Genomic DNA, 14178 nt, shown 5'->3' on the forward strand with positions numbered 1-14178 from the left:
GACCTTTTCAGAAATGGGTATTGCAAATAATAAAAAATCATTAGTGACTTTATTATTCTCAATTTGAGTTCCAGAAAGATGACGTGCATTTTCTTAGAGCTTGGTGGCTAAAGTTTTTTTTTTTTTAATTAAATGTCCTAGAACATCTGTAACAGGCATTTCTTCTTTTAAACTCTGCCAGCTTTTAGAAGGGCCCAGATATTGGTGCATTCTAATTAATTACAGTAGCTTACAAAGTATTGTTTTGAACAGGAGTCAGATTCCTTTCAGATATAGTATTTTATGCTATGAAAAGCAGTGGTTTCAAACTTAATGGTGCATCAGAATCTCATGAGAAGCTTTTTAGAAATGTATTTTTTCTCCAAGAGTTCTAATTTGTAATTTTAGGGATAGGACTGAGAACATGTTTATTTTTTAAAAGCTCCGCAACCAATTATAATGCCAGCAGGGGGTGAGAATGACTTTGGTAAACAGAATAGACATTATATACATACTCCCTCATGTGAGTGGGCAGAGTGGATCACACACTGTCTTCCTTCCAGTGCTGTCTAGAAGCTTCTGTAATTTGAGATAATTCAGCCTACATGCTTAGCTGTGCATGTGTGAGTGTGTAAAAGAGAACAAGGATTTTCCTCTGGACTTCGATAGTAAAGCCAAGAAGTAAAAGACAGTAATGGTGTGCTACTTCTTTATTTTTCTGTTTCTTTCTTCTTGCTTTCACACACATTTTAAAATGCAGATACCACAGAAATGTCTGTATGTTAAATGATCAGCTGTTATGAGTAGTGGTGACATTAAGAGAGAGTTGTGTTGAGAGAAGCAGTTTGAGCTTTGGGATGGGAGTGGATGTCGAGGGAGGAGACTTTTTGGCACCAATAGAGGAGGTGAAAAGACCCTGGAGACTAACCTGTGTGGCCATCTGCATGGTTTGGTCTCTTAGCCACAGGTTTCCCGTCCTTGTCACAGTGTTCACCCTATTCTCAGAATTTTTGTTAATGAAGTTTTGTTGCTCTTATAAATGAAAACTAAGCTCTGTTGTTTTCTTCCCCCCTAATTTTTCAGATCCCGGTCTCCAGAATCTCCCCCATGCCGTTTCCTACATCGCAGGTCTCTCCCAGGGCTCGTTTTCCAATCTCCATCACTAGTCCTAACAGAACAGGAGCCAGAACTCTCGCAGACATCAAAGCAAAAGCCCAGCTGGTCAAAGCACAGAGGGCAGCAGCTGCCGCTGCAGCCGCAGCTGCTGCAGCCGCCTCAGTTGGAGGGACCATTCCAGGACCTGGCCCAGGCGGTGGACAAGGTCCAGGAGAGGGGGGTGAAAGGAGAACTGCTAGAGGAGGGAGTCCAGACTCAAACAGAGTCAGTGAAACTGGAAAGGGCCCCACACTGGAACTGGCAGGAACTGGAAGCAGGGGAGGTACGAGAGAGCTTTTACCCGGTGGTCCAGAGACTCAGCCCCAGTCTGAGACCAAGACCCCAGGCCAGGCACAGCCTCATAGTGTCTCTGGAGCACAACTACAGCAAACCTCCTCAGTGCCTCCAACATCTGCCATCAGCGGAGCATGCACAAGTGTCCCGTCACCAGCCCACACTAATGCACCCCCACCAGCTTTAGGAAGATTAAGTAGTGAAAAACTGAACCCTACCAGGGCAACAGCCACGGTGGCCTCTCTTAGCCACCCACAAGGGCCCAGTAATGGTAGGCAGGAGAAAGCACCCCCTACTCCAGCAGATCCTGCTCTAATCTCGGGTGCCTCACCTGTTCATTTTGCAGCTGATGGCACAGTTGAGCCCAAAGCAGGTTCTAGTAAGAATATACCAAACCCTCCAGCCTCAGCAGAGATAAGTGCTAGCGCTTCAGTGGACATGACTCCCTCTTTATTAACAACAGCCACTTTAGAGAAGCTTCTTGTACCGCAGGTCAGTGTAACCATAGCAGCTACCGGATCAGCTCCATCCTCGAGCACTTTGCCAGCAGCTTCTAGCCTTAAAACCCCAGGAGCTTCTTCACATATGAATGGACCCATTTCAAGGCCAAGCTCTAGTATCCCTGCTAATAATCCTTTGGTAACTCAGCTGCTGCAGGGCAAAGATGTTCCCATGGAGCAAATTCTGCCTAAACCTCTCACCAAAGTTGAAATGAAAACTGTTCCACTAACTGCAAAAGAGGAAAAGGGGATGATAGGAGCACTTGCAGGTACCAACGTAATAGAAAATAGCACCAGAGAGGAAGTTAATGAGAGACAGTCCCATCCAGCTACACAGCAACTGGGTAAAACTTTGCAAATTAAGCAGCTCCCCCAGGTTCCAAGACCCCTTCAGCTCTTTTCAGGTAAGGATCTAAGGGACTCTAGCATTGACACACACCAATACCAAGAAGGACTAAGTAAAGCAACCCAAGATCAGATCCTTCAGACTCTCATCCAAAGGGTTCGGAGGCAGAATGTTCTCTCATTTGTGCAGCCCTCCCAGTTCAACTTCACTCACTCAGGTTTCCAGTTAGAGGACATCTCCACAAGCCAGAGATTCATGCTGGGTTTTGCTGGCAGAAGGACATCCAAGCCTGCAATGGCAGGTCACTACTTACTTAACATTTCCACCTATGGCCGGGGTTCAGAGAGCCTTAGGAGGACCCATTCTGTAAACCCCGAAGACCGCTTTTGTCTAAGTAGCCCCACTGAGGCCTTGAAAATGGGATATACAGACAGTAAAAACGCAGCAGGAGATAGCAGCGGAAAAGAAGATGACACTGACGAGGAAAGTGCTGGTGACGAGCGAGCATCGGTCATGGTGAAGGAGGAGCCGCAGGCTTCCCAGGGTTCTGGCAAGTGTGAAGCAAGTTCAGGACCCCATAGTAGAGAAACCCTATGCACCAGTGAGTGTTCAGCTAAAAAGAATGTGAAGGCAGAGACACCAGTGCCTGAGCAAACCACTTTAAGCAAGGAGAATTACCTGTTCAGTAGAGGCCAAACATTTGATGAGAAGACCCTAGCCAGAGATTTTATTCAGGCAGCACAGAAGCAAATGGCTCATGCAGTGAGAGGTAAGACCATGCGGAGCAGCCCCGAGCTTTTCAATTCTACTGCTCTTCCTCTGCCCGCAGACAGTCCTACCCATCAGTCTCTGCTCCTTCCACCACTGCAAACCCCAAAGCTGTATGGAAGCCCCACACAGATTGGGCCAAGCTACAGAGGTATGATCAACGTCTCCACCTCATCGGACATGGACCATAACTCTGCTGTACCGGGGATGCCTGACTGTAGCCAGGTATCCAGCAATGTCGGTGATGTCATGTCCTTTTCAGTGACTGTCACAACCATCCCTGCTAGCCAAGCTATGAATCCCAGCAGCCACGGCCAGACCATTCCTGTCCAGGCCTTTCCTGAAGAGAACAGCATAGAGGACACGGCTTCGAAATGTTACTGCCGATTGAAAGCCATGATCATGTGCAAGGGATGTGGAGCCTTCTGCCACGATGATTGCATTGGCCCCTCCAAACTGTGTGTCTCCTGCCTTGTCGTTCGGTAATAAGACTAGAAAGAGAACACACTGTAAAGGAGGCAGGAAGGGGGACGGGTTGACAGATGTGGTTTTTGCGTTCTTTTGGAATCACAGAAATAAAAAAGTAGGTTTCAGTTGTCTTAAGAGACAAGTGTTACTTAATCAGGAATACAGAGTACAGATCTTACATTTTAGAGGAAGAGCACCTTGTATAGTAAGTACAAGTCAAGCAAGACTTTGTGAATTTGTGACAAGTTTGCACTTACAAAATCATGTAAATATGTCACATCTTGTTTTAACCTTTTTCCAGGTGTTTAGGTAATAATGTATTACTTTGACTTCAGATTGGTGTTCCACTTCATGTGACTCTGAAAAGTTTAATGCCATGCGTGGTGAAAGGAAGCGATTTCCCTTCAGCCCTTTCCTAAGAGGCTAGGAAAAGAAAGGAGTGAGGGAATGGTGTGAAGAAATGACCATTCATGTTGATTATGTCTTGACAGTCTGATTGCAGGCTTCACATAGATTATTCAGCCTTCGCAGGATTTAGATTCAGGGTGTACTCAGTCCCTTTACCTTAGATGGAACCTTCTCAAGTTCAAATTTTTGGTAAGGTATTTCACAGGTAGTATTTCAGACTCTGAAAGTTCTGACTTGGTTCTTGGCTTCCCTAAACCAGTACTGTTGCCAGGCACTCTGCTTGCAATTTGTGGATCCCTGCTGTTCCCTAATCCCTTGCCCTAAAGCAGAGAATGTGACCCATGAAGGGTTTGCCTCGCTGGGCACCTTGGGTTACCATCACCTGTGCAGGGCAGTGATTCCAGCAATCATCTCTGAGGATTTAGTCATTTGTGGGAACTTACAAACAAGTTTGAAATACTAGTATGAAATTAGCAGAAAAGTGTTAGTGATAGGGGGGTTTGAACTATGTGTTTTGTTGAGTAAGCAGAGTAAAGGTGCAGAAACTGTTAAACTGAACATAAAGAACTTTGGGAAACAATTTTAACACTAGAAACAAAGTAGCCCCTCTCCTCCTCTTCTCTCCCAACCTGTTACCTAATGTGCTATAGTCACCTGTTGCTACTGGTAGGAAAACTCATGAATACCACATTTGCCCATTCTGTTAAACGGTGTTTTGACCTCCCAGGCATCTGAGGAGTGTGGGGGTAATCTTATATATTACTTTGAACATATTGCTTTGAAGATAAATGTGTCTGCACGCGCGCGCGCACACACACACACAGTTGAAAGTCAGACACTTGTCCTGTTTTAGAAAACATGTCCCCCATTTTGAACTACTGCTGTCTACTTACTAGAAATTTATAATGTAAAGGGGCTTTAGTGAATGACTAAGGGAACATCTAGAAAAGAAGAGAAATCAGCCTCAAATTTTTGTTGGTTGTTTTTGTTTATTCTTTTTTGTTTTTTGTTGAATCCTGTCTCTAGTGACTGAAGAACTTTTGAGTACATACATTTAGGTCATTGTTAAAGAACATTAAAATAAATCTGCAATTTACCAGAATTCGGTATTAAAAAGTTGGGTATTGTCAATGTGCATCATTTGCATATTGATTTCAAATCTCTTAATTTCATGTGTGTAAAGGACATATATTAGTGCAACCTAGTACAGTCGTAGTTACACTTATATTCAGGATGTGATACATACAAAATGCAGAACAGTTTAAACTCACTGATGAAGTCACATTCCAAATTAGGGGAAAGTAGGCAGTAATCATCTTAGCTTTGCCCCCATTCTGCTACCCACCCCTCCCTACCTCATCTCCTTTATTATGCATACACTCTTTTAATACTTCCAAATCCCATAAGAAACTATTTACTTTTATTTTTTATTTTGTTTCTTTTTTTTGTGGCCCAAAGCAAATATAGGATTAATATCTGTGTTCTAGTTTCATCCAAGATAATTTGGTGTCCTTCTAACTTCTGATTTTCTTCTACCACACACATAGCTAAGAGGTAAGAAATCTGCAAGGATCCAGGGATAAGGAGCAAGTTCTCCAGCCAATAACCAGTAGGAATCAGAGAAACCATGGTTCTGTTCCCAGACTTTCAGTGTCCTGGGTAATCCCAAGGGGTAAGAAGACATATTGCTAGTTGCAACTCTCCATTCCCAGCATCCTCACTCCCCACTTCAGTGGTCGGACTGAGGGGTTGTCTGCCTGCTGTGAGTGGTTGACTGTTTCAGAACTGACTCCATGGTGAACACGAATTACCAATGTGGATTTTCAAAATGATTTTTCTTCTTCACGCCTTTCCTATCATAGAAAGTCTCTCCTCCATGGTTTTTTTAATCTGAGGATGCACAGACTAACCAGGAAAGGAGGAAAGGCATCAGGGATTTTCAGGTCCGTTTAGAGAGCAAACCATATCGTGCCTATTCATCTTGACACAGGCTCTTGCAGATAGGTCCTAAGCATTACTAGTCAGCAGATTCTCTTTACAAATAATACCCAGCTAATAAAATATTCAGTAAATCGTCAACTGGGTACACTGCCTCGATCTTGACTAAATTAGAGAATAGTTGGATTCTCTTAGATTGGTAGAAAATTGAATGCAGGGTATTTATCAGTTTGTTTCAAAACAGTGGTTTCACGTTGGTCCTTCATCTTATGTGCTGACTGAGCTGAACAACAACAACAAAAATTACAATCTGGCCCTTTTGAAAATGAAGCAGTAGGCACAAGAAAACCTTTAGATTATTAGAATATGGTATTTAGTACCTTTAAAACAGTTCTTATCTTAGGTTTCCAGTTACTTTACCTTTCAATTCAGTCTGAAATGTTTCTAATAAGTGCTAAGCTTATTTTTATGGTATTAAGTTGCACTATTTCCAGTGACTAGTCAGGCATTATGCCTGATGCTTACGCCTCCAGGGTACGCTTCTCAAGCCTTCAGATAACCTTCCACTGCAGGTCACCTTGGGGAGATGGCATTCTCATCTCATTCTTACTTAATGAATGTTCTGAGTTGTCTAGTAGAGAAGACTCACTGAATCTTAAAGAATTTTTATTAAAATCCTCCATCCTATTCAACAGAAAATAAAGCCAAATAACCTGGAGTTGTTTGCCCTACGTAACCCCTGTGTTAAAGATACTGAAGCTGTCTGTGGTACTCCATGTTACATTTTTAAGAATAAGGTCTGGCAGATGGGAAATTTTCTTGGGGCAGGGGAAACATAGGGGCTGGGAAGGCACACAGTGTAGATATTTTAGGAGTTATCACAGATTTAAATAACTAGCCAAAGGAAGACCTCATTGCCTTCCAGGTGAAGGCGTAAATTCATACATTAATAATCAGACAGTTTACCATCCTAATTGCTCTTATTGCCTTTCTTCACCTAAGAGTCCTTAAAGAACTCTTGGGTGAAATTATTTGTTATAATGAAGGGGTCTTCTCTGGTCATTACATCACTGTTTCTAGAACTCATTGTCAGTAAGCAGTACCAGGGTGGTTTTCTCTGTGACCTAGAGATTTCACTTCACAACAAGGAGATAAAAGTCTCCCCGTTGCATTACAGCAGTGTGCTAAGTTAAAAAAAAAAAAAAACTTGGCCAAGGGTAGTTTTCAGTTCAATTTATAGAATAGTCCAAAGAGACTCTGAGAAACATGATGATAGGCAGGGATCTTTCCTACCGTGTTTCAATACCTACATAACCTATTGAAAGAGAATAATAGGTAAAGCAGTTCCTAAAGTTGAAGTAAGAGCTTCATAGATTCTTGATTACTTTATTTTTTTTAATGCTTTACATTTGATACAACTATTAAAGATCAATTTTAAAAATAGCTTTCCAGTAATATATTTTAAGTAATATATATTTTAATATCTATGTAAAAAGTGACAGTGGAAGACTTAATTTCTCACATAAGGTATGTTTAATGTAGGACCTCACTGTTAAGGCACAAATTATTTCAAAGGAAGTTACTCTATAAAGACACTCAGATTATTTCCAAAAAAAAAAAAAAAAATGCAATAAGGGGAATAGTTTTGGAGTTTATTTTTTATTTTAAAAGAAAATTGACTTATTTACCACAAGCTATTTTCTTCCTTCTGGCTAAAAGGTTTGTACAGACTGGTTTGGTAAATGCTAAACTTTTGTGTCTTTTGCCTTTTTAAAGGAATTGTTAACATTGGAATTGAGGGTATGTACAGAGAAGTTGGTGTCAACACCATTTAAAAAGTCATATTTTTTCACAAATATAGAAAAATCATTTTACATAAGAATTTTAAGTATTTGCAATAAATATATGTATATAGATTGTATGTATTCATATATTCTTATTTTTCATTTTATTATTAAGTAAAAGATAATTAAAGTGAAAATAAAAAACCTTGGAGTTTTTGATGCATCTTGAGGTCTGGCATCCATGTGGAAAAAGTGGTGTGGGTAAGGCCCTCAGCTGTTGCCTCATACTATTATTGGAAGATTACCAACAGATTGCATAGAAGATAGTAAAATGAGGAATTTGGTGATAAACAAATCAGGGTAGTGTATTTCTTTCAAAACTCTAGTAAAAATATTAAGTTCTCCTTATCTGTCTGTCTCTGTGCTTTCACGCTTGAACTTTTCTCTCTCCAAACCGTCTGTTACTGGGGAAGTCAAAACAGAACAAAACACAGTGCATTTTTTTTTTATACTGGGGAAGTCAAAACAGAACAAAACACAGTGCATTTTTTTTTTAATGTGCCCATTGTTTGCTTCTAAGACAAAGAATGGCAAGAAAATATCTCCAGGGGTGGAGGGGGGGATAGGTTTTCCTTTCTCCATGTGGTTAATAATTCATTAGCAAACATTCACTGCCACCACACTGTAGGGTTTATGTGAAGGTAAAACTATTTTTCTGTTTCCCTTTGAGAAGTGAGTTTCATAGCCAGTTTTATGTCCTTCCAGATTGATCTGGAGATAGAAGGGCTAAGAGAACTTGAATGTTGATTTCCGTAATGTCATGAAGGGTGTTTATGGAATTGAGGACTGAGGCAAACATTAGGAGAGGTTAACCATACCTAGAGATAATCTGGAGTCCTGCTGTCCAAGAGAAGTCATTTGGTGATTGTAAATATTTGGTGTTAGGACATGATTAAAGGAGTAAAGGATACCTAGATAATCTGGAAATAAAGGCATATAGCCCATTCTTTTAAAATGAATAATATATAGCTTTATTGGTGACCTGAAAGGAAATAAGTCAGAGTTGGAAGAATGTATCTTAATGACCTATAAAACAGTTTTAATTGTAGTTCACTAGTTCTCCCCCTAATTGCCCAGCTGTGGTTATTTTAACTGATAAAAATAGCAATTCTTGGTAATTAGTAAGGATACTTAAGAATGCTTGCATGCAGGATCTTAGTTCCCTATCCAGGGATAGAACTGATGCCCCCTGCATTGGGAGCACAGAGTCCTAACCACTGGACCACCAGGGAAGTCCCAGTAATGCTTTTTAAAAAGATAGTCTGTCTTCTTATTTTTCAAAAATTGAAAATTCAAACATAGGGTTGCTCAAAGACATTAAAAATAGTTGAGACATCTAAGAACAGCACTAAATCTTTGCTGAAAATACCACTATTACTAAAGGAAGAATTTTAAGTCTCAGGGAACATTTGCATCCTCAATTCCCATATATGGTAGATAGGAATGAAGGTGAAATACTTAAATGTGTGTGAACTGGTTCATGATGACCATTTACAAAGACACCCCCCCCCGCCCCAATTTCTAATATGTGCTTACTGTTACTTATTCCTACCTCACGGGAAGTAAAGTTCATATTCAGGTAATGACATAGAACCCTAAGATATAGTTGGACTGCAGTTGATCGAGGAAGAGCAATACACCAGAACACAGCTTCATCTTGGATCCCCAACTTTATTTACATCACAGAGTCTTAGAAACCTGTATTCATTGCTTTTAACACTAGTTGACCAAGAATGGTCTTCACAAAACTTTGCATGTTTCTAGTTGGTTTTGTACATAAATCATGTTATTCACTAATTCAAACATCTTTTGCACACATATGTGCTAAACACTGTGCTAAGGTTCTGTTTAAGCAAAGGTAAAGAAAAGCAGTCATGTAAATTGTAAACGGTCTTCCTAAAGGTGGTAACCATACAGCATGTGTCTAGTTCAGAGCTCAAGCAGTGGTGTATGCTACGTTACTTCCCAGGAGTAAATGAATATGAAATAGAAGCATTTGAGGCACTCGGCAAAACATGGCGGCAAAACTTGAAGAAAGAAAAGAAAGGCATTGCTCCTGCATGAAATTACAGTGTGTAAGTGAGGAACCAGATTGATAAAGTTTGCCTTTTTTGACAAGTATAATTGGAAGATCTAGAGATTAATCGAAATTTCAAGAAATCTCTTGGTGATACCTAAATTGAGAAAATCAGGCCAAAAGCAATCCCTTTCAGTTAATTCTGTTCAGTATGTTAATAAAGATGCTTCATCTTATGTTCCACTAACCCTTTCAAATAACAATTTGGTAAATAATGCAGCTTTCCTGTCAAACCCACAGTATGCTAAAGGGAATCAAAAAGACATAACCTTGTTTTCATCTTATAGACTGAAAGAGGCTTCAGCAAGACACTAGCCCTTATAAGGTGGCCCAAATCCTAATTCTTTAAGACTTTCTGGTAGGAAGGTTTTAAAAGGGTAAATTAAAATATCTTGTCGGTGCTTAGTATTGAACTTTCCTTACCTGGGTTATTGGATTTGCAACTTGAATTCTGTGTTCCAAAATATCCACGTTCACCTTTTAGTCAAAAAGGTATTAGGTGTATTCCACCATGTAATACAGTCTCAACTCTGTCCAGGAAGTAGGAGGGTGGATATCCTGTATTTTCCTTATACTTAGTGACCTTAGACAGAAGATTGGGTTTCTCTCATAGGGACTGTATAAACTAAGGAATCTCTATGCCTTTTGTGTATCTTTCAGTCTTAACCTAAAAAGGGAATCCCTACAAAGATTTCCTTATATCAAAAAGGACAGACTAAACCTGGAAGAGAGAGATGATCAGATGTGGAGATGGGCTGTGACTAGATAGTGGGTTTTCCTGAAGAATAACTGCAAACTCAGCTTTCCTGGTTCTTCAAGTGCAAAAGAAACTAAAGGGAATTTTTTAAATCCTGACTTTCATCTTGACTGCAAAACCTATCAAGTGCCTAGGGGAGGAGAAAGGTAAACCCAAGATTGGATTTAAGATAGATTTAAGTAAACTTGGAATTATTCTTATCCTTTTACTAAATTTTTTTTTAAGGTTTTGGGTTTCCATAATGTAATGAATTGCCATGAGTGGAACATGGAATTTGAATTGAGGCATTTCGTAGGCTAAGTAGTGGTTTTCTATTGAACCATATTCTCTGTCTAGTGACAGCTTTTGCCACTGCTCAGGATTTAGGGTTGTGCACCTGTGTCTAAGTGACGCAGACATTGGCCTCATAAATACTATATTAAACCAACCTGAGTCAGCACTTAATTTTATTAACTTTAATCATGGATCCTCTTTTTAAATACTTAATATTTAAAATTAAGATTAGCCTAATAAGAATGTGGAAATATCCGAAGATAACGTTAGAACTATTATTTTACACACAGTCTATGTCCTTTGTATGGAAAGTGGTACATGAAATTTTACATTTCTTGGGTCGGTTCTTTTAAAAAACGAGTGTCTGATGTTTTTGGATACCTAGAGCTTGGAAATCCTGGAGTTGGACTTGAACCCCAAGTCAGCATGTGTTTTCATTTTAGGTTTTCAGGCATAGCAATTTAATGTGACCCCAGCTGAACCTATATGTAATCACTTTGAACAAAATTTAAATTAATGAAACTCTTCGAGAGTCTCAAATATGGTCTCCTGTTTGTTGCATAAGGAGACAGATTCTGGGCTTGGAAGAATCTGACGATTTGTTCTCTGATAATAAACTACTGATTGAAGAGCAAGTTTGTTATTAGAGAATTCATGAAATTTCTAGAACCCATGAAAGATCTAGACTACATGATAAATGAAACTCTAGAAATTAAAAACTTTTAGCCATAAGTGCTATGACCTGTTCTTTTAAAACCCATTTTTTTTTTAACCCATTTTAATTCTGTGACTCATTGCATCTTACCTTAAGACTTTACCAGCACCAAGAGAAATCAGAATGGAAGAAATGACCTTACGTTGGTATTACTTTAAAATCTGTGCACATAGGCCTTAGCACTTTGACAGATAAAGCTCTGCCTTTTAGCTCCTTCTCTTGTCTTTATTCCTCCCACTTTTAGACTGTTCCTTTTATTGGTCGCATAAAACTACCTTCAGAATTGAATGTATAATAATGTTTCTGCACATGGACAAACTGTATTTTAATGACTCTTTATGTTGAATAAAGGCATACAATTTTACTCTTGTGACTGTGCCTTTTCTTTTCCAAAGAAACCAGACACCATAGTGAATGACTTACCTGCTTGTTTCCCTTTCCCCTATACCTGATTGCACAGTTGTCCCTGGGTCCTGGCTAAATTTGAGTACTACAGAGAGTGCCAGTCTCTTCAGGCAACACTCAGAGGGAGTTAAAGAACTCAACATGAGCGATAAAGAGTGAATGTATTTCAAAAATTAAAAGGAAACCCATACTACAAAGCTACAGTAATCAAAACAGTGTGGTAATGGCATAAAGACAGAGGCAAATGGAATAGAAATCCCAGAAATGAACCCTCAAATATGTGGTCAAATGACTTTTAGCAATGATGCCAAGACAAGTCAATGAGGAAAGGGCAGTCTTTTCAATAAATGTTGGGAAAATCTGATATCCACATGCAAGAGAATGAAATTGGACCCTTCGTCTACACCATATATAAAAATTAACTCAAATGGATCAAAGACCTAAGAGCTAAAACTCTTAAAACAGAGGGAAAGCTTCATAATTGGATTTGACTATGATGCCAAAAGCACAGGCAACAAAAGAAAAGATAAATTGGTTTTCATTAAAAATTAAAAGCTTTTGCATCAAAGGGCATTATCAACAATGAAAAGGCAACCCACAGAATGGGAGAAAATATCAATATTTGCAAATCATATATTTTAAAAAATCAATATTCAGAATATATAAGAAATTCCTACAACCCAACAACCAATTTAAAAAGTACTTGAATAAAGGACTGGAGTAAAGGATAAATCGCCAAAAGATACGCACAGGTGGCCAATCAGCATGTGAAAGGATGCTCAACATCCCTAATCACTAAGGAAATGCAAATCAAAACCACAGTGAGGTACAACTTCACACACATTAGGATAGCTATATTGTCAAAAAATAATGTTAGCAAGGAGGTAGAAAAATTTGAATCCTTGTGCATTGCTGGTGGAAATGTAAATAGGTGCAACCACTGTGGAAAAGTTTGTTTCTCAAAAAAGTTAATCGAAAGTACCTTATGATCCAGCAATTTCTGGCTATACACCCAAAAGAAATGAACAGATATTTGTACACCAATACCTTCAGAATTGAATGTATAACAGCAACATTATTTGTGATAGCTAAAAATGATAAAACTCAAATGGATAAACAATGTGGTATATACATATGAGAGGATATTATTCAACCTTAAAAAGGAATGAAATCCTGACACACACTACAACATGGATGAACCTTGAGGACATTACGCTCAGGGAAATAAGCCAGTCATAAAAGGACAAATACTGTATGATTCCACTTATATGAGGTACCCAGAATAGTCAAATTCCTGGAGACAGAAAGAATGGTGGTTGCCAGGAAATGAAGGTGTAGGGGGATGGGGAGTTAGTGTTTAAAGTTCTGGTGATGGATAGTAGTGATGGTTGCATAACACTGAATGTACACAATGCCAACTACATTTAAAACTATACACTTAAAAATGGTTAAAATGGTAAATTTTATGTGTATTTTACCACAATAGAAAACAAAAGCAAACGGAAACTCAAAGTGGATAGAGAAGTAAAACTTGTGTGATATTTTTCTTTTCTGAGCCGCATGAGAAGGTTAATTTTAAAAAGATTTTAAGGAAATAATGTAAGTTCACCAGTGGAGTTAAGAAAAACCCTGACACACTAGAGAAAGTAGTGATCCTCTTAGAAGAAGCCATGTATCTTTAAAAAAAAAAAAATGATTTAGGCTGTGCCAGGTCTTAGTTGTGGCATTTGGGATCTTTGTTGCAGCATGTGGGCTTTTTAGTTTTTGCATGCAGACTCATAGCTGCGGCATGCGGACTCTTAGCTGTGGCGTGCAGACTCTTAGCTGTGGCATGTGAACTTGTAGTTGCAGCATGCATGCAGGATCTAGTTTCCTGACCAGGGAGCGAACCTGGACCCCCCTGCATTGGGAGCATGGATTCTTACCCACTGGACCACCAGGGAAGTCCCAAAGCCATGTATCTTTGAAGGAAGCAAAGCTCTTGGAGACCACCCTGTGCAATGACTCAGAAAAGTGTCCTTTGACCCAAGAAGTTACAGCTGAGAATAGAACCAAGTATATTCAAGGAACCCAGACTTAGTATAATTAGCACAGCCAGGAACCCAAAATGTAACAGTGCTGAAGGTTACCAGGAATTAGTGAGAAGAAGCAAGCACTTTTAAAAACAAGCAAAGCGGTTAACCGTCCTCCTCCCACATATTAAGCAATTCTAGTGAAGTGTAGAATTCTTATAGTGGATACCTTTTGCTGA

At 39.4% G+C, this 14178-nt stretch overlaps 1 protein-coding gene across 7 annotated transcripts in view; it reads left to right on the top strand.

Moving 5' to 3' along the window:
• ASXL2 (ASXL transcriptional regulator 2) overlaps positions 1–11868 on the top strand; it is a 147173-nt gene extending 135305 nt beyond the window's left edge. For all 7 annotated transcript variants that reach the window (XM_057741182.1, XM_057741183.1, XM_057741186.1 and 4 more), the window contains one exon: positions 1063–11868. In XM_057741182.1, the coding sequence (XP_057597165.1) occupies positions 1063–3528 (2466 nt within the window). In that variant the 3' untranslated portion in view covers positions 3529–11868. The remainder of the gene's footprint in view (positions 1–1062) is intronic.
• Positions 11869–14178: the final 2310 nt, after the last annotated feature.

Source organism: Hippopotamus amphibius, chromosome 7, assembly GCF_030028045.1.
Source record: "Hippopotamus amphibius kiboko isolate mHipAmp2 chromosome 7, mHipAmp2.hap2, whole genome shotgun sequence".
NCBI classification, from domain to species: Eukaryota; Metazoa; Chordata; class Mammalia; order Artiodactyla; family Hippopotamidae; genus Hippopotamus; species Hippopotamus amphibius.